Genomic DNA, 26,118 nt, shown 5'->3' with positions numbered 1-26,118 from the left:
TATTGATTTAAATAATATATTATGTATGTATATACATATTATTAATTTTTGTGTATTTATTTTATATCTTTAATAATTTTATATATATATATATATATATATATATATATATATATAAATGGAGCATATAGTTCCAAAAACGATTAAGTTCATCTTTAAAAAATTCAGCTAATTTTCTGTTTTTTCAAACGATGGTTGTTATTTCTAAACTAGTCACAAAACAAATAAGAGGGATTAAAATTGGAAGTTGGTTTCAAAATAAGCCAATTCACAGCCATGGGAGTCCACAGGGGGGCGGGCAAACGGACACTTGCCCCTCCCTGGGATCGAATAAAAAATTCCACACATATTACAATCGTAAAATTGATTGAAATATGTAACCTATCCGTAGACTACAGGACGCTTTATCTGTGTTAAAATTTCTAATTTATCTTTAAAAAATCAAAATTAAATAATTAAATAAAAATTTATGGTTAATGTTACCTATGGTTCCAAAATGGTGGCTCATCTCTGATTCTAGCAAATAGAAGAAAGGAAACAGTGGGGACGCACGTTCTAACCGAACCTAACCTACTCTAATAATTTTGTTAGTAATAATTATGGTAATTTATTAGAATAGGTTAGGTTAGGTTAGAACGTGCGTCCCCACTGTTTCCTTTCTTCTATTTGCTAGAATCAGAGACGAGCTGCCATTTTGGAACCATAGGTAACATTAACCAATTTTATTGATGTAATTATCAATATTTGTTTCCAAGCTTTGATTCCCTCGCCCATGCTCACAGCCCTTACGTTTTCCATCCAGAAAAAGCGGAGTTGACCGTTTTTAAAACTACACACCTCAAATATTCGTAAAATTTGTATTCAGTTTTTTAAATGTAGTATTTGGTTTTATTGTTAAACGAAATATTATCTTAACAATTCATCGAGTAACATAATTTACTTTCTTCTATTGCTCAATTAAACGGTAAAAATAAATTTATATTGTTCTAAATATTATAGAAAACAATATTTCTCAACATTTTACAGTCGAATATTTTTAGTTCAGTATATTGAAAGACAGTAAATTGCTTTAAATCTTTCTTCGAGATTGAGATCTGCCAATTGGAAAACTAAAACTTTAATAAACTTCTATTGTACTTATTTCTGAAGATCGCGACTTACCGGTTGAGAAACTTTTTTACAGGCAATATAAAAATTTTTAAAAATTTATACTTCAAAGAAAATTTTTAAAATCTTTTTCAATCGAGTATTTCCGTTTTAGTATATTGAAACAGTAAATTACTCCAGAGCTTCCCAGGGGATCACGATCTACTGCTTGAAAAACATTATTGTATAAAAGTTTAAAAAATTTGTGTTTCAAAAATTTCTGTACCCTTTTTCACTCAAATAATTCCATTTTCGCGTACTAAGGCATCAATTTACTGTAGATCTTCTGGGATCGCGACCTATCGGTTGGGAAACTCGATTGTATAAGACTTCGAAAAAATTTAAAGCTCTAGAAATTACTTCACTGAAATATTTCCTATACGTATTTCATTCGAATATTTTCATTTTACTGTATTACAAAATAGTAAATTGTTCTACATTACAGTTTTCTAATCTTTCTTACTCCTCAATCTCTTTCTATACTGATTTCAAATAAGAATAAATCAAAGATGGTATGAAAAAATCAAATACGGTAGTAATAAATAATATATATCTATATATATAAAAACGAATGTATGTCTGTCTGTGTGTGTGTCTGTGTGTCTGTCCTTTATGCATTACCACACTATTTATCCGATTGCCATGAAACTTTGGGAAGTTGTTTAATACACTCCCGCGAAGGTTTGTGGCATATGTGAAGACCACTATTTCCCCCCTTTCAAAAATATATTTATATATGGATTAAGGCTTTCATGTCCAATAGATGGCGCTAACTTCTGACAACCTAAGTTGGCTTTTCTGTGAGGCATTATGCTTTTCTGTTAGAATGGACTAAAGCAGATCATTTTCTATCTATCTATATAAATAAAATATAACGTTTGTTTGTTCCTACCGATTCCTTTTGAATTTTGACACAACGTTGCATTCGAATACGCAAGTGTTTGTATATAATATACACGTCTAAATTCCCCCTACTGGGGGAGATGGACGGGATTAAGGCTTACCGTGAAGAACTCGGCTTCTATTATACTATTTTACATGCGGTTTTTTGCGTTTTTGATTGCATTTTAATAGGTTACGTCAACAGAATATACACTAAAAAGGGATTTTTCGATATTTCCTTGCGACGGAGAGGACAGGATTAAGGCTTACTGTGAAGAACTCCGACTTTTATTATACTATTTTGCATGCGGTTTTTTGCGTTTTTAATTGCGTTTTAATAGGTTACGTCAACAGAATATACACTAAAAAGGGATTTTTCGATATTTCCTTGCGACGGAGAGGGACAGTATTAAGGCTTACTGCGAAGAACTCCGACTTTTATTATACTATTTTGCATGCGGTTTTTTGCGTTTTTAATTGCGTTTTAATAGGTTACGTCAACAGAATATACACTAAAAAGGGATTTTTCGATATTCCTCAGCGGGGAAAGGGACAAGATTAAGGCTTACTGTGAAGAACTCGGCTTTCTATTTATACTATTTTGCATGCGGTTTTTTGCGTTTTTAATTGCGTTTTAATAGGCTACGTCAACAGAATATACACTAAAAAGGGATTTTTCGATATTCCTCAGCGGGGAAAGGGACAAGATTAAGGCTTACTGTGAAGAACTCTGCTTCTATTTATACTATTTTACATGCGGTTTTTTGCGTTTTTAATTGCGTTTTAATAGGTTACGTCAACAGAATATACACTAAAAAGGGATTTTTCGATATTCCTCAGCGGGGAAAGGGACAAGATTAAGGCTTACTGTGAAGAACTCGGCTTCTATTTATACTATTTTGCATGCGGTTTTTTGCGTTTTTAATTGCGTTTTAATAGGTTACGTCAACAGAATATACACTAAAAAGGGATTTTTCGATAATCCCTTGCGGGGGAGAGGGACAGGATTAAGGCTTACCGTGAAAAACTTGGCTTCTTTTATACTATTTTAGATGCGGTTTTTTGCGTTTTTAATTGCGTTTTAATAGGTTACGTCAACAGAATATACACTAAAAATGGATTTTTCGATATTTCCCTGCGGGGGAGAGGGACAGGATTAAGGCTTACTGTGAAGAACTCGACTTTTATTATACTATTTTAGATGCGTGTTTTGATTGCGTTTTAATAGGGTACAGTACGTCAAGAGAATGTACACTAAGAAGGGATTTTTTGAAATTCCCCCCACGGGGGAGGCGTTATACATTTATAATAGATACATTTTGAGCCACAGCAACGCGTGGCCGGGTCTGCTAGTATATATATATATATATATATTATATTTCAATTTACTAAAATTTAAATATGTATCAATTATTTTTAAATATTATTATATTTTATGTATAATAAACATAAATTAGTCTACCGACTCCCAAATGATCTCTAGTAATTTATCGACCTTCAGAGAAATCCATCGATCCCACAAGGGGTACTGACAACCACATCGGCTCAGTTAGAAACATGGCATCCCTAGGCCCACAGTGTTCACGCGCCTTCCAATCTAATAGTGTTACTTTTGCAGTGAATAATTCCCTTCTCTGTGTTGAAACCGTGTTTTTCGTTAAATTATATTTTGAGACACTTTGAAGTGTTGGTAGGCCCTACTAGACAATGGACAGTGGATGTGAAAAAGTCCAGTATCTAGTATCTTCATGATGTTTCAAAATATAATAAGTGAATAATTCCATTTTATAATTTTAATTCTGCAGTAATTATGTTTTTAAAAATTTTAAATATCGAAAGGGCAAAGGGCACTAGTGAAAACCGCCATTAGAACTAACATTTTGTTCACGCAAAATATATTCATATATTAGGCTGATATGTCTTATTTTGATCCTACTTAAACTTTTAATTTATTTCTATATAGAATTATTATTTATTATTGCGCCTTCCAAACTTTCTAGAGGACCTACGGGAAATTTGCACTACGAGAACTCCTGCTGTAAATCTTTTTTAAGGATTATTGGAGAACTTTACTACATAAAATAATTTTTAACACGTCAAATAAAAATTTTTAAATCTTTTTTAGTGGAATATTTCTATTTTAGTACATTAAAAAAACAATAAATTAATGTATTGTACAGTACATCTTTTTTTTAGGAACACAATCTTCTGGTTAAATAATTCGATTTACCTGTTGGAAACATTATATTGTTTAAGCTTAAAACATTTATCCTTCAAAGAATAATTTTTCTGCATCTTTTTCAGTCAAATATTTTCTATTTTGTTATAATAAAAACAATTAAATTACTCCGTATTATCTTTGTGGATCGCGATTTATCGGTTGGGGAGACTCTCACATTGTGAATCTTTAAAATGATTTCTATTTCGAAGAAAAATTTTCCATAAGTAAAAAACATGTTTTAATTTTAAATTCGGTTGTCTTAATATAAAATTTTCCATTTTTGTTATTATATTTTATAAATATTTATGAGTTTGAGATATTAGAATCCAAACAGCAACAGCTGTGATATTAATATTAAATCTTGGTTATACATGTAATTTTGTACAGAGAAAATTATATTGATTTTATTCTTTAAAAATTCTCTTATGTCAATTAAAAGTATTTATATTAAAAATACAGAAATTTGTTCGCTTGAAAATTTTTAATTACTTCCTGTATTAAAACAGAATTTATGATTTATTTATTCTTAATTAAAATTTTTTTTCATAAATTGTATTTCTAAAACAAACTTTTTATGCTTACCTTAATAATTAATTTATAAGAATTAAAATTCTATTCTAACTTTATTATATATATATATATTTAAATAATATGTTTTATTTTTTAAATAAATTATTATATAATTTAAATAAAGGTTTAATTATTATTTTAATTAATATTTTTATTTAATTAATTTTTTTATTAAAGTTTATTAAAAATATAGACAAAAACTAGTGGTAGTTTTAGGTTGGGAAGACCCCTTTTATATAAATTTATATAATATACATAAAGTTTGTATAATACAATACTTATTAATGTCTAAAACTTAGGTTAATAGTTGATTATGAGTACTGGACTATTGACAAGACCTCACAGAAATCAAGAGAGGCTTTAGCTTGGTTTTGAGGCTCTTAGTGTATTAAAGTGCTAAATAAAATTTGACAAGATGAAGATTTCCTTCAAGACAAAAAATGCTATGAAAGGCATAATTTATACAAACGTTAGGAACTCTTATGGGTGTAAGGCTAGGCCAATGGCCCTGCTGGCTCCCCTTGTGATAGTGCTTATTAATAATCATGTATTTGTGCTTCTGAGGCTCTAAAGAGCAAGGTTTCTCGGCAAAAGTTTGATTGATTTTCTGCGGCTGAAATACGAATTTCGAAGCTTTGAATGCTTCGCTTTATAATTAAAGAATAAATAACTTTGTCAGTTGAATATACAAAAATATATGTTCGTTTGTCATTGTTGTTGTCATTGCATAATCAGTTGCTCTTTTTATTTTGTGTCCTGTTTTAATTTTAGTTTGAGTTAATCTCACAGAACTCCATTAAAACTAAGAACATGCTAAATTTTTATATTATTTATAAACATATACTGAAATTCCAACAATATTGATAATATTGTTTTAAAAAATATCTATATATTTATTATATAATCTTCAGCAGTGGCGGATTAACTACCATCCCAGCCCATAGGATGAGCTTTAGTGATACTCCCCGACTTTCTTCCTGTCCCACTCTTTGTTTATTGCAACAAAATTGACATTAAGTTACATTAAATAATATATCGTTGTAATAACAACACATCAAACCATTTCTTTTCTTGTTATTTTTTTCTTTCGGATCCCCTCTTGGGCCTTTACGATAAAGTCTACTCAGCCTAATGGTAATCTGCACCGACCTTCAATCTGTCTCTTATCAAAAGGTCAAGAATAGGATAATTTTTTCAAACTCCCTTCTCTTAATCCTCGATAATTGAATAACTTCTAGCTCTTCTCCTCATAGCTTTTATGATTTCATTTCCCATCTGAATCTGATATATTCAACAACCTCGTTCCTAACGTTTCATCTCAAGAGCAGACTTGGTGTTCGTCTCTTCTCTATCGTCTTAAGTGGTTATACCATCTGATTCTTGTTTCTGCGTGATTAATTTTCGATAAGATAAATAGGTATTTTCGATTCTTTCCCGATCACTAAATTTCCAATTTTATCTCTCAAAAATAAATGAATAAATAAAATAATGGTTAATGTTACCCTAGGTATCGAGATGGCGGAGCTTCTGGTAATCTCGAATTAGATTTCAAAGGCCATATGAATATGAACCATCTTTGAAATTATAATTTAATAGTATTATAAATGAGAAAAATTCGTAATAATTAAAGATTTTTATAACAAACCTAAAAGTATATTGATAAAAATAATGTAGCTTATAGTTATTGTATTTGTTATAATGTTTAGTTTAATTACTAAAAATTCTTTTTTTAAAAAAATTCATTACACCCGTGATTAATTAATGCGAAATCAGTTAAAATTATAAATTTAATAAAACTGTAATTAAGATAAACGATTTTCACATAATTTTACGTTTATTAAAACAGCAAATATATTTTGTTGTTAATTATGATAACATTTATATTTTGATTTATATTTTTAATAATGTCGTTAATTAGTTTTCTTTTTATGTGCAGTTTTAATTTGTTTTTGGATTTTCAGAACTGAATAGGTTACAGATATATCACAAATTAATGGGTTTCTAAAAAGGTTATAATAAGCAAAAGATTTCTATACATCTTTCATTTGTGTTTTATTAATTATACTTAATAATAATTATGATAAACAGTATTGTTTCGTTTTTATCAATATATTCTCGAAGTTTTAGTTTATATCTTGGATCACTGACTTTTGGATCATCCTGTATATAGGCCTAAATCAAACCAATAACTTAATATTTGTTTATTTAACTATAATTCTTTTGTTTCACCTCACGAAAACTTTTGTTTTTATTAATTTATTATATATGTTTATTTTAATAAGCGATTAAATAATAAGAAAAGTATTCTGTACAATTTAAAAATTCGATTTTTTTAATGTATGTATACATACATAAATATATTTACAATTTTTCAATACTAAAGCACGAAATTAATTTTTTATGCATGCGTAAAATTGATAAAACTAGTTTAAAAAATAAAAAAATAAATATAATATATAGATCCTATAATATATTAATAACGTTCTGTACCATTATGAAAAATATTTAGTTTTATTTATCGATAATTTTTTATTTAAAAAATAAAATTTAATGTAACTCGATTATTATGATTGAAATATCGTTTTAAAAATATCACAAAGTCAACTTCTAATGCTATTTTTTTTAAATAAAATACAATTCAACGCTTATCAATCAATATATATTTTTTTATTATAAGATTACATATTCCAAAAATTTTTATTGTAGAGTTTTTGAACTTATTACAGAAGGTATTTTAGTTCTTTTTATTAACTACAGATGGCGATATGAGAGAGATTTTTCTAACAGAACAGTTAGTCGGAAAAATCTATTTTTAGAAGAAGCCACCAAAATAATGAAGTGTTGGAATGTCTGTTCTAGATTTACCTTCTCTAAAGGATATCACTTATACAAAAGAAGTCAATGACATATAGAGAACATTTATTTAAAAAAAAAAAATTCCTAAAAGCTTTAACAGATTAATTTTAATTAATAGAATTAAATACCTCTACTTGACCATATTTGTTACATGTAATTATTCTTACATGTAGTATCAATAATAAAAGAAAATTCCATATAAAAATAAGCTGATGTCATTATTTATGTAAGAATATATACAAGTTACTTTACATATAATTATAAACAAGTACTGTACATATATATATATACAGTTACTTTAATAACAGCATAATCATTGTCATACAAGTTTTCATTCGAGAAAAATAATTTCTATCCTTGTAACTCTTTAATATCATTTTTTTCTATTCGTCTCTCTCTCTCTACCTCTCTCTTTTTTTAATTTAAAAATGAGTAAAGTTAAAAAATTAGCATCTACAAAATCTTGTGCACTTTCAAAATCATCAGCCAGCAGTAAGTATTTTTATAATATTATATTAAGTTTTTTGGCAAAGAATCTCATTTACAGATTCACTCTTCTTATTGACCCGTCTTTCTAAAAATAGAGATGCATAACTATAAATAAAAGTCGGCAAAAATCCATTTACTTTGAAAGTACATTCGTCTTATAATTTACAAATAAGTTCATGTCGTTTTTTATTAAAAAGTAATAGAAAAATATTCTTTTAACGTAATTAATTAAATTTTTTATTAAGTTATATTAACATTTTAAAACAATACTTTAGTAAACATTAAAAAAAAGTAAGCTAACAAAATTTAAGATTTTTTCTTTAAATTAAAGAAGAATAATTTAAAATATTGAAGAAAAAATATATAATTTTTTAATTATAATATTGTTAAAAATGATAAATTCAAAAATTTTACTACTGTGTGTTTTAATCTTACGTTATTACTTTCGATTTTCTATATAAGAATACCTAACTTATCTTTAATTATAACAATTTCTTCTGTTAAATTATTATAAATTTAAACATTTTAATGATATTTTTTATTTTAGATTATTTTTCTAAATATAAGAATGCTTAATATTTTAAAAATAAGTATTCTAAACTCTAGTAACACTTTTTGAACTGAACTGTTATATTATTAGATACACTAATTAAAGACTTCTATTAATGTAACTAACTTGTTAAGACATTCTGAGAAGTAGGATATAAACTTTTAATAATATTAATAGAAATTCTATCTTATTATTAAAAAAAATTATTAGATAAAGATTAAAAGGTTTCTTTATTTATTCCTATAGAGTTTTTTCTTAGAATTGTTTCGTAAGTACTTTTTTTATCTTATAAAATGAGATAAGAGTTTAACTAAAACGTGATGTTTTTTAATAAATTAATATAATGTTTTATATCAATTTATTAAAAAGTAAGTTCAGCTAAGCTTAAAGATTTTATAATTTATTTTATAATAAGTTTAAATAATTATTTATAGCTTTGAAGTGGAATTTAAACTTGGAAATAATTAATTTTTTTTTAAATATTAAATTTTAATATTTTAAAAAAAATTAAGATATTTTTAATTTTGTAATTAATTTTATTGTAACAATATTATAGCGTAAATTATATATATAATAATTCTTATTATTGTATCAAGACTAAAATTTATGATTAATTTTTAATGGTAAATTATATTTTAAATTTATTATTATCATTATTATTATTATTTTAAACTAAAAATAAGGAGTCGTGATTAGTAATGCAATCTGCAAGAGCTATTTTGATTTTTATGCATATCGATGCTCATGCTTTACAAAAGTTACTAAATATAATCTTTAAAGTATAGAAATAACATCTATTTGGCACATGTTTTTAACCTTGAAATTATGTAAAGTTATGCTACATGAATCATCTTAAGTTAAAAATTTTAAACTTATTTAAGACTTCCAGGCCTTTTTCTATATTGCCTGAAAGTTATAATCTAATTTTTTTTTTTTTTTTTTGTTTATAGCTGAATTTAGTTGAGAAATTTTATTTATGACTTTCCATAATACTGTATATATATTATGTATATATACAGTATATGTATGACTAATATTTCATAATATACAAGGTATATTATGAAATATTAGTTATATTTTGATGTTCTTGTAGGAGATTGGAATAAGATATGAAAATGTTTTGAATTTGCTATCAACTAGTTAAATGTTGTTATATCATATATTTTCAAGTAAATATCAAATAAATATTACTTTTTAATGTTTTAAATATTTTCTTCTCTTTGGGTTTTCAATTCACGAGGAGTTTTCAATTTAATTATGTGTTCGATTGGCCATCAACGAGCTGTGTGATGAGGAACTGGTCCGATTCATCCGGAACAGATCGTTAGGGTCTTCGAGAGCTTATGGGGTTAGGAAGTAGAGCGGGTGGCCGGATGGCTGAGCGGTTAACATTGCACTTACCTCTCTGAGGACCTGGAATCGAATCCGCACAAGTTCGATAAATCCCAGAAATTTATTGCGAGTGGTCTATCCGGATATGTCGGGCCCCTTCCACCACCCGGCCGTCCCATTGCGGGCCTGGCTGAACCCATAATGGACTCGCTAAAACGTCCTCTTTGTGTCTACAGAGCGAAAAGAGTTTGAAAAAAAACATAGCGGGCCCGTTTTGTCATTTTTCTTTTTGAACGAATGAAATACACAGACTGTAAATAAAGGCAGTTTTAAAGATTTCATTTTTGCTAATAAAAATAACATTAATTTAGAGAGATAGGAACCACTAAGGGTCCCTAGGTTTTCTTCGTGTCCGGGAAAAACTTTCCAGCTCTCTGCTTCTCCCAACGGCCCTGCTGCTAACCCATGAAAAAATTTGAGGTTCTAGAATCGGACACAAACCCAGATTTCCAGAAAATCAGGCTGGCGCTTTTATCTCCTTGGCATCCGGCTATTCAAAGAATATAGTAAGCCTACTACTGCAATGTTTTAATATAGCTAATACTACAGATAACACTCATAACACGGTAGTTAGGTTTCTGGAAAATCTCTTGTAATAGGAAACTGTGTTATACTTACTGCATTGGTAGAACCAACACGAAAAGGAGAGTTTACATGCTGAGAAAAAATCATAATTTTAGTTTTATATCTATCAAAAATTCAGTTTTTATTAAAAACAGTATTAACTGAACAAACTTCTTACGAACTGTGATATATATACAATATGTTAAATAATATGCTTTTAATTTTATACTTTATTGCTGTTAAGCACAAGCAAATGAGAATATTTTCTGTGCTGCAGAATGTCATCAATAATCTGAGTTTCGCGTTTCTTCGACGCTCTTTAAAAAATGAAAAATTTGAATTTGTTTGCTTTTGTTAAATTTTATATGGAGCGAAACATTTTTAAGAGTTATTTTGGACTTTGTATTCTTTCCAGAGAAAAACTCTGCATTCAAAAAAATAAATTTCTAATTGTTCAGCCAAGTTATGCTTTTCAGTATAAAATCTGAAACTTTAAAGTTTTGGATCAATTAATCAATTCGGAGTAAACTCCGAATTGATAAATTTACGTTCAATGACGTTTTTACTAAAATCTACTTCTTTTCTACATGTAATTCTTGCAATTTTGATACAGTCCACAACTCAAAAGCGTTTCTGTGCCTCTAATACTTCAATAGATTCAAAGTCTATTTTGTCCAAAATCCATTGTTACGCTTTTTGTTGTAATGAATGTAATAAGTCACAGCCTTTAATCGTCTCAAACAAGCATAAGTTTGAAAGCACAGACTTAACATGGGAATTTGCCAGAGAAATAAAATATGAAGTTTCCCAATAACTCATATTTTTTAAAAAAATAACGGATAGGAAATTGACAAAGTGGATTCACAAGAAATGAAAATGTTAAAAATTACATTTAGTATAAAAGCAGTATTTCTTCATACAACGGCGAGGTTTTGTGCGCAACTGTGTTATATAAGTACCGTGTTGTGTGGAATATTGTCGCAGCTCTCTAATCACGTTAGCGCGAAATCGTATTGTAGAAGTACCGTGTTATGTGTGGATTTGGCTGTACAGTATATATTTACGCATAAATAATGAAAAAACAATTTACAACATATACTCTTTGACAAATTTTGATACCATTATCGAGCTTCTACTGTTGAGTTGACCATCTAAGATTATGGGACCCGAAATGTGCCTTCGTGTTTCTTCTGTTGGTGATATACACACTATAAATATTGTATATTTTCAGCGTAGATTTAGATCACTTTTCTTCCCCAGATAGTGAATGCAGGAATAAATATTACGATTTCAAATAAACTTTTATATGGTTCTTTTTATTTTCACTTTCATTTTAAGAGAATTTCGTTGGCTAAATGAGAATATTTTCGAATTGTTAAACACAAGATCGTGTTATTAACTTAATCACTTGGCTTTTGACTCCACCTTTATTTAGTTGACTACTGAGTCTACGACTGAGAATATTTTCGTTGAACCATCTGACAAATTTTGATACAATAATAGAACCTTCTCGAGATTATGGGTTTCGTTAAGTGTGCCATGTATGCAGTATAAACTCTGTAATTTTCAATGCAGATTTGAATTACTTTACGTATACAGGCATTGAATATTAGAATGAATATTACAATTTTAAATGTGTTTTTATGCAGTGTTTTTCTATTTTTAATTTCATTTAAAAGAATTTAAATGATTAGATGACGTAATTTTCGAAGATGATACATGTATATTTTATATTATTTATTGTGAATAACAAAGAATTATTAATCCTTTACTAAAACGATGAATATTAATTTTTCATTTAAATTTCTCTCTGAGAATTAATTGTCTTTATTATCGTTTCTCTATTATAAAAATTTTCTAAAACATTACATTAAGAATATTTTTATATATTAAGGAAAAAACATTTTTCTCATTTATGTAGACTTTTGTTATTGTACTTCAATAGAATGTGACTTTAAAGAAGTATTATATAAGTAGATCACTACATTACAACAATCGGTGTCATCTGATGTAGAAAACTTTGACAAAAAACTAACAAAAATAAAATAAAATACCTTTCAAAATAAAATTTTATATTCTGGATTTAATATAAAACACTAAAAAGCATTTTTTTCCTATTGATAAATAAAAGAAGGGAATAAATTTGGATTTAAGAAGCAAATAGAAAGTGTATAAAATAACTTTTGTAAAACTAACTTTTCAATCGAATTTGAAATTTTAGTTATCATTAAAATTATTTTAATTTATAATTTATGTTAGTTCTTTAAAGCGCTAATTTGAGAATTATACGATGCCTAAAACCAAAAACATATAGTCTACATAATGCTTAGTTTTTTCTAAAATAAGTAATTTTTCACAACTTAATATCTTGCATATTAAAGTTTAAAGTTAGGGGAAGCATTTAATACTATTACCCGACTATATGTACTTTACAATAATTCTGTACACATCACTGATGAACACATGCCATTTATTTCTTCGCTTTTATCTTAATTATTAAGAACCTATTGCTACATATTCGTACCTACAATAATACCATAACATAATGCTCAGTGACGACTTTTATGTAAATGTCTTACGCTTCTGTTTAAGGTCTTCAGACAGAACCTTAACTAAAGCAGGATTCCTTATAGTAAACCAAGATTATCAGCATGGGTCAACAGTTTACATTTACAACAATATCGACAGACACTATATCTGTGTATCGTTAATGATTAACAGATATATAGTGTCAATAGACGTAGTATAGATGTAGATGATCCGCAATATTGGTTCACTACAAGGAATCTTGCTTTAGTTAAGATCCTAAATCATTTACAATCGATACAAGCTAAAATATACTTTATGTAAAAGGCCCTCTCAAGTCCGTGATTGCCTAGGTCCTAGGATTTAAAGCAACATAAAACCGCTAAGTCATTTTAATATTTTTGATCTGACAATTTCTTGTTTTTATCGTTATTATAAAGTTGATTACCTGTAACATTACTAAGCACAGATTTTTAGTCCTAAATTGATGCATTTAATATTGTTATTTGTAAGAAATCAAACGAATCAACTGCATACAGAGTGATGGAAAAAACTTTAAAGACAAGCAAAACTTTTTAAAAAGCACAATTCCATCAATATATAATAAACAAATAAATTTTCTAATTTGTATTTATGTATAAAATTCATAAATACAAATGTGTATTGATATTTATATTTTCATGACTATATATTTTTGTTTTGGTTGTATTTGAAAGATGTAACAACTAAACGCATAAAATATAAATATGGAAAATATGTTACATGAGGTCTTATAATATTCATTGAATATATAATTTGGTGTATGAGATAAACAAAAGTAATTTTATAATTCTCAACCTTGCCTCAATGTTTCCTTAAGATTATATCTAGATTTAGGCCTACTATTGTTTATTATATATATAGTATCTTAAAAATGTATGCACACTTCGATGAATTGAAACGTATGATTTTTAAAAGAAAATACTGTAATATTTAATGTTAAGGCAAACAGTTGAAGCTATTTTTGTGACAGTTTCAACAGAGTTAGTGACCATTTTCAAATTACGTATTCAAAGATGTAAACAATGCATTGGATGAGTAATTCGAATACTTGAAGTCATATGTCCCAAAGATTAATCTACTTAAATTATGATAGTACTATTTCATTATATAATATATCTTATCGCACTGTTATTATATACTTATGACACTGAATCATCGATTTTTCGAGATATATGATAGACTATTATTATATACCAATATTAAGATGACCAGAAATATTTTAAGACAAAACGAGATAACATCGAAGAAAAACAAATCACACTTAGTTTGTATCAATTTTATATATAGAGAATAATGTGTAAAATTCTCTCTTAGAATAAAAGAATGATATTTTAATAATTATTAACATAATTCACATAAATTCTCATTTGCTAAGATTTGTTTAATGTATCTGGCTGACGAAAATCTCTTTTCATATTCACTTCTATGATAATTCTGTTTTCCTGAAATTTGTATTCCATTAATGAGCGAAAAAACTTTTTCCATCAGTGAATTTGTTCACGTTAAGCATAACGTAAATTCAACAATTCGTATAATTTTTTTTTATATTCCAAATTATTGTTTTTAAAATAATTGAAGTCATCGATCCAACAATGTTCTATTGTTCCATTTATTTAACTTTTCATTGGTAACATATTCATTTAATAAAGTAAATTCAGGAAGTAATTTTTCTTCATCATTTATAGGAAAGAAATTATTTTTATGACATATTTGGTAGTATTTACCGTCTATTGAACTTAAAAGAAATTGCTTAATTAATATTTATGTATTTTAAAAAATTTATATAATTCTATTTGTTAAAACGGGATATATGCCTGTTTTGAAGACATTTATGGGAACATTGAGACGTAATTCTATAAAACCAAACTGTTCCATACAATTTACTATAAATATATTGGCCCAATGTATTTTATGAATTAAGTAAATTTATATAATATAAATATATGCTTTTCTTAATAAATTTTTCTAATAATAATCTAACATGTCAACTCAAATCCTGCCACTTCTCTTATGGTTATCCAAATATTTTGACATTGTTAATTGTCAGATATAAACTAAATACTGTTTATGATATTTTTTAACCATAAATATGTTTATAATCAAACTTAGAAGGGTAATAATTTAAATTTCATTTAATATATTTAAATATAATTTATTTAATATTCTGAATGTTTGCTAATTTAAATGAAAATATTTTTGATTATAAAATATTATAACTATTTAAAAATTTTCTATATTTATACCAAGCTATTTATGATATAATGAATATTAAAATAGCTTACTTTAGACGAAATATAATATTTTTAATTTCTCAACTTAACATATCAATTTAATAATATAAAGTATAACCATAATGATATTATAATAACTGGAAAAGAGAAAATTACATACAATATCAATGGAAAAAGTCTGGTTTATGCAGATTCATTTTTACCATTTTCTAACTCAACAAGATCCAATAGCTGATGCACTATAAAACAAAGTCAAACGCAAAGTCACTCTAATCTCGAAAATAACAATTCAATATCAGTCATAAACTGGAATTGTCAGGGACTTAAACATAAAACTTCATTTGTTAAATTTATGCTGGTTAAATATAAACCGTTCATTTTTGCTATGACAGAAACTTGGATTACAACTGACAACTTCTATATATCTAATTTTAATAATTTTACGGTATATTTTACGGTACGCTATACACTTTAGCAAGTAAATCAGCAGGTCCAGGTCGCCCAACAGGAGGTCTTTGCATGTTGATAGAAAAAGCCTATGGTACAATAATTCAAGTTAAAAAAATCTATTAATTATATTTTACTTCTCATTTCAATAAACAAAAACAAAGTATTAAATAAGAATAATAATTTATTCATAATAATGCTAACTTATGTGCCTCCTGGTGATCTAACTTCAATTAATGAAATTTTCAAAATGATCAATACATGGTACCATATAACTCCTTACATTATTGTACTAGGAGACTTCAACTCCAGAATTGGAAAATTGATGGATACTAAATATAAGGGTTCTAGTCATTTAATTCATAATTACCGAAAATCCAAGGACAAACAGACCAACAATATGGGGAAAAGACTAATAGAATTTATAACTGAATACAAATTATTTATACTGAACGGACGCATTAAATCAGATTTTCCTGCGGAATATACCTGCTTAACCAATACTGGTAAATCCACTATTGACTATACAATATGTTCTGATCTATTGCTGGACCGCTGTACGGAATTCATGATAACTTCATTTGATACATCTGACCACTTCCCTACAATAGCAAAATTTTTATTAACCTCATTAAAGAAGAGTAGTAATCAATTTATAAATAGCCCAAAAATAAATTACAAAATGTCAAATTATCGAACTGAGATTGATAATCGTATGCTTACCATCCCGGAAATAACGGATACTAATAATATAAAGATATACAAGCTAATGATGACAATTTTAAACGACTACATATTCCTTAATAAAAATAAAAGTAACCTTCAAAATAAAGCTAAAGAAATGTGGTTTGACTCTGACTGTTACAGAATGAGAACGAAAAAACAAGAGGAATTAAATAAATTTAGGCAAAATCCTAATGATGATAATTTTGAAAACTATAAAAAAGCTAAACGATCCTATAATAATCTACTTAAAACTAAAAAATCAAACTATCTTCGCAAAATTGAACTAAACCTACTTAAAAATAATAAAGATGGTAAACTGTTTTGGAATACAATACGAAGATTTCGGCCTAAGTTAATCGGAAGTTCTATCACAATAGACTTTAATACCTGGAAGCAGTTTTATCAAAGATTTCCACAAATTCACATGGAATTATCGTTAAATACAAGTTTAGAAGTTTACAACGAAATTTTAGATTCTGACTTTACTATTACTGAATTGAATAATGTCATTAAAAAAAACAAAAAGTAAAATAACTCCAGGAAATGACAATATTCCAACTGATTTCCTAAAAATATTATCACACAATTCTAGACTAAAAATATTCAATTTATTTAATAGTATGTACAAATCTGCTTCCTATCCCGATTCCTGGATCTCAGCCATTCTTACGATGATCTATAAAAAGGGCGATCATTCCTCTCCTAGCAATTGCAGACCGATAGCATATCTACTATAAGGAAATGTTTTACCTCACTCTTTGCAAACAAATTTAAGCTATGGACTAAAACTATGGAATTAGAAGCCTAATTTCAATATGCATTTACTGTAAATAAAGGAATCGAATTTGCAATTTTTACCTTATTAATGATAGTTCAACTTTATCTATTAAAAAAACATAGGAAAATATATGCTTCCTTCATTGATATACAAAAAGCATTTGACTCAATATACGTTCCTCTGTTGGTGCATAACCTGAAATCCTGTGGTGCAAGTTCCCGATTTACTTCAGCAATTCTTAAACTACACTCAAACTATAATATCAAGATAAAACAAGGCAATAATATCTCTCAAACTTTAACTTTATCCCGTGGAATTCTTCAAGGTGATCCTCTCTCTCCTTATTTATTCAACTTCTATCTCATAGGTATTGATCGCCTTTTTACCGAATCAACTGATGGAATTGAAATAGGAAATAGAATCTTTCATTATATTCTTTTTGCGGATGATCTTGTGCTTCTGGCTCCAACAAAGATTTCATTACAAAGGAAAATTAATCAACTTAATAAATTTCTTCAATCACTATATTTAACAATAAATTCGACCAAAACGAAAGTCATAATATTCCGTAATAATTGCAAAATATCTGAAAATAACACTAAAATATATCATGAAAATACTCTTTTACAAACTGTAAATGAAATAGACTATTTGGGAGTCAAATTTGATTGGAACCTATCCTGTAAAGCACATTTTAATAAAATAAAAATCAAAGCAAAGCAAGCCATAGATAATCTACTATTTGTATGTTCCAAGTTGAAAACTACTAATTTGAAAATTCATATTAAACTATTTAATTCAACTATCATACCCATAATATATTATGCAAGTCCAATATGGAGTTTAGATTATATTTATAAATTGGAATATCTTCACGTCTATTATTTACGCAGATTATTTCATCTGGAAAGAACTATTCCAGGATATGCTTTGCGGCATGAAGTAAACCGAATTTGGTTCTTCCCGTTCTTACTGAAACGTTTAATAAAATTTTACTACAGAATCAAATTTAAAAATGATAATACTATAATATATTTACACCAACAAAATATTAATCAAAGTAAAAATCAGAAATTTAAGCATCTATGGCATTACAAATTAAGCCAAATCCTAAATAGTTTTGGTGTATCGGAGTCATTATTTAAATATAACATTAATGATTGGAAATTTGGATATTCACTTTTAATAAACTCCGCAATTTCCCAGGCAATAAACAAAGATCAAAATTCACTATACCAAAGTACTTATCACCCATGGTATATTGATTTATTACAAATTCCGTCTTCACAACCTTATATGTCACAACTAGTTAGTTTAAATGTAAAACGATTAATAATTCAACTTCGTTTAAATAAATATACTCTTTTTATTAATAATATTTATATTGATTTAGCAAGATCTTATTGCCCTTTATGTAATTCTGAAGAATTTTCATTATATCATCTAATTCACAATTGTCAAGAACTTCATAGCTTGTGTGACTATTATAAAATACCTCAAATATGCAGTTATAATTCATTACTCGACTTCCAACTTAATTTAAATAATCTCAGTAAAACGAATCTTTACAAAATATACAATTATTTTGTTAAAATCTCCGAAAAGTACTATTTGAAACATCAAAATTAATGATTGTTATTGTATTCATTGTCTTTGTAATTATAGATGAAACATTATGTATGCAATCATAAAATCGTTGTTTATAGTGTTTATGACTTATCTTTGTATCTTTGTACTTTAGACTTGCTAATTTGTAATCCTTCGAACCACTTGTATTATTCCCCCCATAACAGAGAAATTGTTCTCTTTTTGTATTGCTAATTTGTATTGTATTATTTTTATGTTATTAAACTCTCTATGATGATGATTATTATAATTTATAATTAACAAATATAAGTGTAAATAATATAAAGTATAACTAATAAGACGAGAATTTAATCATTTATGATTGGAAAATATAGAATATTTTAATTTTCTATGCATTTTATAGAATAATTTTCGAATAATTAAAAATTTAAATATAACTAATTAAATTAAGAATACGTATTAATAGACTTTTAAATTATTTATATTTAATTAATAAATTTAAATAATAATTTGTGTATTTTTAATCTTCATTGTTAATAAATATTTATTTCAATAAAAATAATTCATTAATGGATATATTATTATAAAGCATTTTAAATAATGCATAGTTTTATAGAATATAATTATGTAGGAGCTTTATAATGTCTTAAAATTTTATTATTGGTTATAAATTTATTAATTTAAATTAATAAATTATTTAATATTATAAAATATTAGTAAATTTTATAAAGATTTGTTTTAAAAATTGAGAATATCATTAATATTACAAACAGTTTTGTCTGTAATATGGATGGTAGACCTTGATCTGACTTTATAATTTTCATTGTAAATGCTTAAATAAATATTTGGTTAATCGAGATCTCATATCTACATTGCATTCTATAACTTTATAAATAAACTATTCAGAAATTTTCGTTATAAAGAATTAACGGAAAAGTAAATTGTTTGAATTATAAAAAAATAGAACAATTATCGATTGAAAGTTCAGTAAAATTCTATGAATCTTGAGAATGTATAAGATAAAAATAACATTATTTTCAGATTTAAATTATTAAAGTAATCTATAATAGAGTTATATTATGATCTTTCCAGGGTTTGAGAGGTGACATAAGACTCTGTATACAGAGAAATGTGGGTCTCCAAAAGTCGTATAAATATATGAATAAAATAAATAAAAGCAGAATTTTTACCATTTATTCAAAGAAAATTATATATAAAAACAAATGAAAGTAACAAAGTCTAAATTTGGGACTTTTCTTTGTCCCGGCTTGCTGGCATACTATTTAGGTTGGAACTTTCTAATTAGGGCCGAATTTAGACTTGTTGTGGCTCTAAGATATAGATAACGTAATAAGAGGCTCTTCGAACTCAATCAAATAATAATAAATTTAAAATCGTGAGGTCCTAAACTGTAGCTTATGTTTAAATCTGGTCCTGTTCCCAATCAAGAATGCCGACTCTATTTACTATTTGAACTGTTTTTGAATAGTCATTACATTTTTGAATATTCTAATACAGTTAATCTTCTGTACTATTTTGCTTGATTTTATCCAGATATCTATAAATGCCGTTATCATATAAATCTCCAAAAACTCAATTAATTCGATTTGTAGTTGGTTGTAAGGAAACCCTTCAAGTTTCTGCACATCCCAGATCATATGTTGTATATCGCTTTATTTTAGTTTTATTCAAAAAGTTCATAAATATTGAAAAATATATATATATAATAAATTAGTACAGTAAAGATTTTTCAACATTTTATTTAAATAATAGAAAAATCAAAAATAAAATTAATAGGAAATTATATAAGGAAAGATTTTTAAACATTCAATTTAAATTTAAGAATGCTTCGTGACCGTATTTACAATCAAAAATCATGAGTCAGAAGTAGAAGTTAACAGTACTTAAGTGTTTACGTACTTAAAGTAAAATAAATGGTAATTGGTTAACTTTTCATTCTGATTCTTGGCTGAGAATACGAAGATATCATATAATAGCTTTAATTTATTTAAATTTGTATTTAAAATTTTATTTTAAAATGTTTCAAGTAGTTATATTTATCACCTTTGTATTGATTTCTTATAAATAACATTCAAATGAGCAGAATAACATTATTTAAGCAGATCTAGATTAATTTATACGTATAATTTCCACTAGAAAATTCAGGTCTTTGCTTTTAAAAATTTAAATATACAGTATATTATTTATTCATAAGATGATTTAGTTTAAACAATTTTATAATCCTCACTATTACAGAATATTTTATTTCTCTACCACAGATATAATCTTGTAATAGTGAAATAATTTTAAAAGGATAATTATTTGACTCAGACTTAATTTAGTTATAAAATCTTGTTGGGTTGCAATTTAAAAAAATTGTAGACCTATAAATGTCCATAGTCATCCGTCCATCTGTCTTTCTTTAATCTCGAGAACGGAGTTAGATGAAGGATGAGACCAGATATGAAAAGCTTAGGGGCAAGAGGTTCCGATTAACTATAGAAGAACTTCTGGTATAAATCGGAAGTCACGTTATTTCAATTCAAAAGTTTCCTTGAAAGTTTCCTTGAAGTGTTAGCTAGATGACAGGCATGACTATATTGTTAAAGGAAAGGTATGATGTACAGGGACAAGCCACTACTAATTTGATGTAAAGGGCATATATTTTAAATGAAATAAATTAAAAATATAATTAAAAATTGCAGTCCAGCATTGTGTCAATGTCACAATAAATAATTGCTCGTTCAATTTCAATACATTTCTAACACTGTTGAAGATTATTTAAAATTAGTTATTTCATTTCCCACATCAAATGATTTGGTTCTGCTTTGCACGCATTAAAAGAAAGATTATTATAAGGCAATTTTGAAACTCCAGCCAAATTTTTTAGAGGCATTATCCGGATATAAATATATAACGAAAATATTAGTAGTTAGCAATGATATGAGGATCTAAAGTGAGGGTCGTCTGTGGCCAGGTATATTCACATGTTTATGCGATCCTGACTAAGAGAGCTGTTTTTGTGTAAGCCCATCACGATTTTAATCGAATCCGTAATGAGGAAGAAGACAGAGAGAAACGAAGTCTAAAACATTCGTGTCATTCTTTGAGATTTTTATCTCAGTGGAGGACCTGAACTTTTAAAGTGCCAATATATATTTATATTAATTTCAATCTTTTATCTTAATCGGAACTTAGAGACAAGATTGTCTCGATGTTTGGAAAAGTTCATTTGTAACTACAAATGAACTTTTTCAAACATTTTCACGTCGTGTTTTTAGATTAAAAGATTAAATTTTACAATCTCTGAATCCTTTGCCCGGGCTAAACGATCCTTCTTTCTGATCTGGTCTTACTGCTTAATTTTAGAATAAGATCATTAACTGTTAAAAAAGATATTTATAATCATTATCAAAATTTTATTATAGATATCAGTTACATTTAATAAGTTAGATTTGTGAAGTTGCATTGAGATGAGTTTGGGAATCCTAAACTAAATTTCATTTATCTGTATATACTCGTACTTTAGTAGAATCGGTTACGATGAATACAGTAAATCTTCAATTTCATTCGGCATTCAACCAATTCTGTTATCGAGTAGATTCACAAAAACAATAATTTTTAACAGAATGTTTTGTTTCATTGATGCGATTTGTATAGAGTTGTCATGAAGTTGGTTAACCGCGGCATCGGTTCTGTTAACTAACGTGTAATCGCTCTCATTGTATTGGAAAAGAACGTTTCATTTCGAACATTTTTTTTGTAATATTTGTAAATAATAAAGTATTTTAAGAAGACAGGAATTTGTCTTTGGAATGATTAATGGACTCTTGACTCAAGACTCTTGAGTTATCCTGAATGTATATGTTACTGTGAAAGTAAAATTATTTAATAAGTTTAATTATAAATTATATTGCAATACAGTTTAGATAGAATCTTGGAAGTAATTTTAATTAAAAATTTATCAGTGAAATATAATAATGCTAAAAGTAGGAATTTCCAGGAAATTGAATCTTCAAAAATCTAACTCAATTTATTTAGGAATTTATTTATTTTAAATGAATTATATTTTGAAGATAATATTTTATTTAATAGAATAATTTAGAGTATTATGTTTATACGTTTGTATATATTATTTATTCATATTAATTAAATATTAATAAAATATAAAAAAACATAATAATATTCTTAATGATATAAATCAATAACCCCATACAAAGTGCAATTGACTTCCGTTTTCACGATCTAAGTGGTTCTTGGAAAACCATCTTAAAACGAGTCATCGTATTTTCCATCAGCAGAGTGCTATAAATTAAGATTACAATGTATAAATAATATTTTTAATTATATAATATCACATAGAGGTGGGAAAAAATATTTAAATAGGGTATTTCATATAGGCACAATAAAAAATTTATATTCAGCATTGTAAAATGAATGGTCGTAAAACGAGGTGTTTTAGTGAAGAATGTTGCTTAAAATTGATTGGTGTAAAATCTTTATTACGTGATAATTTTAATGCGGTATTTTTTGCAATATCTCGTTATTTTATTATATAATTCCGCAAAGACATACTAATGTATAATATATATCTTATCCGTGATACTTTATAGATTTCAACATTGATAGAAACATCAACCGCATAGTAAATGTGCTAAATCATTCACTCGTTTTTCATTTACATTAATAAGAAAAATATTATAATCTCCTTGTACTGTACGTTATATTTTCACAATAATTTACTATATATTTATATTATCTATTCTTAATTAATATTTTATTAAGTTTCTTCATATAATTTTACTCAGAAAATACCCGTAGTATTTATGCTATAAATTCAGTATATTGAGCTTTCAATAAAGTTATATGTATATATATATCTTCGTCTCAAGTGATAAATTTATGTTATTTTTAAATATTTTATGATTGCAACGAAGTGAGATTTTAAAAATAATTTTTTTCCTATTTTTAAAACTATGATTTTTATATTTTTAACCGATATTATTTTTAGTTACCGAGTAAATACTTATTTACAATGAATTTAAACTAATATAAAACGTGATATCCTTCACGAGAATGCTTATTTTGTATATGAAATATGCTTATGCAATTGTTTTGCAAATTTTTCTTCAAGTAATCATCTAATGGATGTTGTATCATTGTCGAGTCAAGACCTCTTTAATATCATTAATTTTACACCTAGAAAACGATGTTACGGTTTCTATTTTAGTTTTAAATTCTGGATTTGAACGACTTTAAATAGTATATAAGTATTTTAAGATTTAAAAACATTCAATTTTATTATTAAAAATTGTTAAATCAACAATGAAATGCATTTTGCAGGTAATTATTTTTAATTAGTTTATAAGACATTACCTAAGTAGTGTCCTATAAACTATTAAAGTTTATTTAATTTTGAGCTTATTTTTCTTCTACTTATAGTCATAAGATTTTTTAAAAATAATTTTAATATATTTAAAAAGTAAAATTATATGTATTTGTTTCAGGTTCGGAAGGTGTCCAGTTAAGAAAGTGTAATTCTTTGGGAGAGACACTTAAAGGGGATTCACAACCGAAACCGACTTTAAGCGTCTGCAAATTTCCTCGAAAATTCACTCATAGTTGGAAAAAAGATAAAAGACAAATATCTAGTCCAAATAAAGCAGTTTGCTCCACTTCATCGTCCAGTTCTTCGTACGAAGTACCTTGTTTGGACCCTTCGGGTGGAGCATCACCATTAGGAATGCCTCTAACGAAACAGAAAGAAGAACGAGGTTTTGATTGTAAGTTTTAAAACGTTTTTTTAAATCATTTTTTAAAACAATTTGGTGGAAGTTGGCATTCAAAAATGAAGATTTTCGATCGAAATTGTAATGTTTTCGGCAAGATTCTGAGCAGAAATATATCTACCAATTACACAACTTTTTTGTCTTGTCTTGATAATATTTTATTACAGAATTAGAATTTTTAGAGAAAAATTCAACGAAGAAAGATATTCTGTGAGTAATATTTATTTATATTTTTTATATATTTTTTAAGTTATTAAATGCCATTTTACGAATCTTTATATACTTCATTTCCTGAACTTCACATATGGTCTCATCTCCTACAATTTTAAAAGCCTAAATTAATTTATTAGTTTATAATATAAAATATCGGTTTATGTGTTGCTTATTTATTTAAAAATTTAATTAGATACAATGTTACAAATCTAAATCGATTTTGTATAAAAAATCTGTAGATTATTTTTTGTAAAAATGGCATTTAAATTAATATTAAAATCAATAGTATAGATTACTCTTCTTAAATTTTTATGGAATATTTATCTGATCTAAAATAACAATTTTAATTTCATTTTCAAAATACTCTTGAGATATGAATTCGATACGTGCCTTAATTAACATTCGTTTCTTATAAATTTGTATAGGTCGTTGACATATAAATCATATTTTAGCTCTTCTATCTGTTGTCTACCTCGGGTTATGGACGCTTGTTGGCGCCATTTGACTCTTTAACGATGGGTGGAGCCATTTTTTGAACACTTTATGAGTAGACATATAGGTTAGCTTGTACTGTTTGGAAGGTTCAACGATAAACCATTTTGTGCTGTGTAATTTGTCATGTATAATGAGATATAATCAAGACAAAGTATATTTTCTAATCAGAATATTTCCTCCATTTATGAAAAAAGATTAATTACGTCTAATCTTTTTAAAGCATATTCTTTATTCATCTTTATCATTTCGGCAATAGAAAGGAACCAGCAGTGTCATTTGGCACTGTCCCCAGACACAGATGGGCCTCTAAAATTTTGTCTTTTACGTAAAAATATGATACAAAAGTGATATAAAGTTTCTTTTGATAAGAAGTGAAAAATTACTTTTTATTGATTTTGTTCGTGTATTTTTATCATTTTTGTAAGAGTGGTTAAAGCTCTGTATTTGTGGCTGATCCTCTGCCATTCCACTTCTCTGTATTTAAATATGCATTAAGAGTTTTAGAATTTCGATTTTTCGTTTCATATAATTTTATAGAAGTATTAATCAATTAATATTAGTATAAATCAACAGCTTTTATCTATTTCATGATGCGTTTGAGCTTTATATTTTGA

General features: G+C 26.7%; 1 protein-coding gene across 5 annotated transcripts in view; it reads left to right on the top strand.

The window, feature by feature from the left end:
- The window catches only part of LOC136978529 (cAMP-dependent protein kinase catalytic subunit 1), a 191,787-nt gene that overhangs the window by 64,932 nt on the left and 100,737 nt on the right, over positions 1-26,118 (top strand). For 3 of the 5 annotated variants that reach the window (XM_067274245.1, XM_067274243.1, XM_067274248.1), the window contains one exon: positions 24,515-24,790. In XM_067274245.1, the coding sequence (XP_067130346.1) occupies positions 24,515-24,790 (276 nt within the window). Of the gene's footprint in view, positions 1-8,029; positions 8,168-24,514; positions 24,791-26,118 lie in introns of those variants that run through there. The other 2 variants (XM_067274242.1, XM_067274246.1) reach the window with 2 other exon arrangements.

This window comes from Centruroides vittatus, unplaced genomic scaffold (assembly GCF_030686945.1).
Source record: "Centruroides vittatus isolate TY-2023 unplaced genomic scaffold, ASM3068694v2 contig_545, whole genome shotgun sequence".
Lineage (NCBI taxonomy): Eukaryota > Metazoa > Arthropoda > Arachnida > Scorpiones > Buthidae > Centruroides > Centruroides vittatus.
This window is presented reverse-complemented; position numbering and strand designations above follow the sequence as displayed.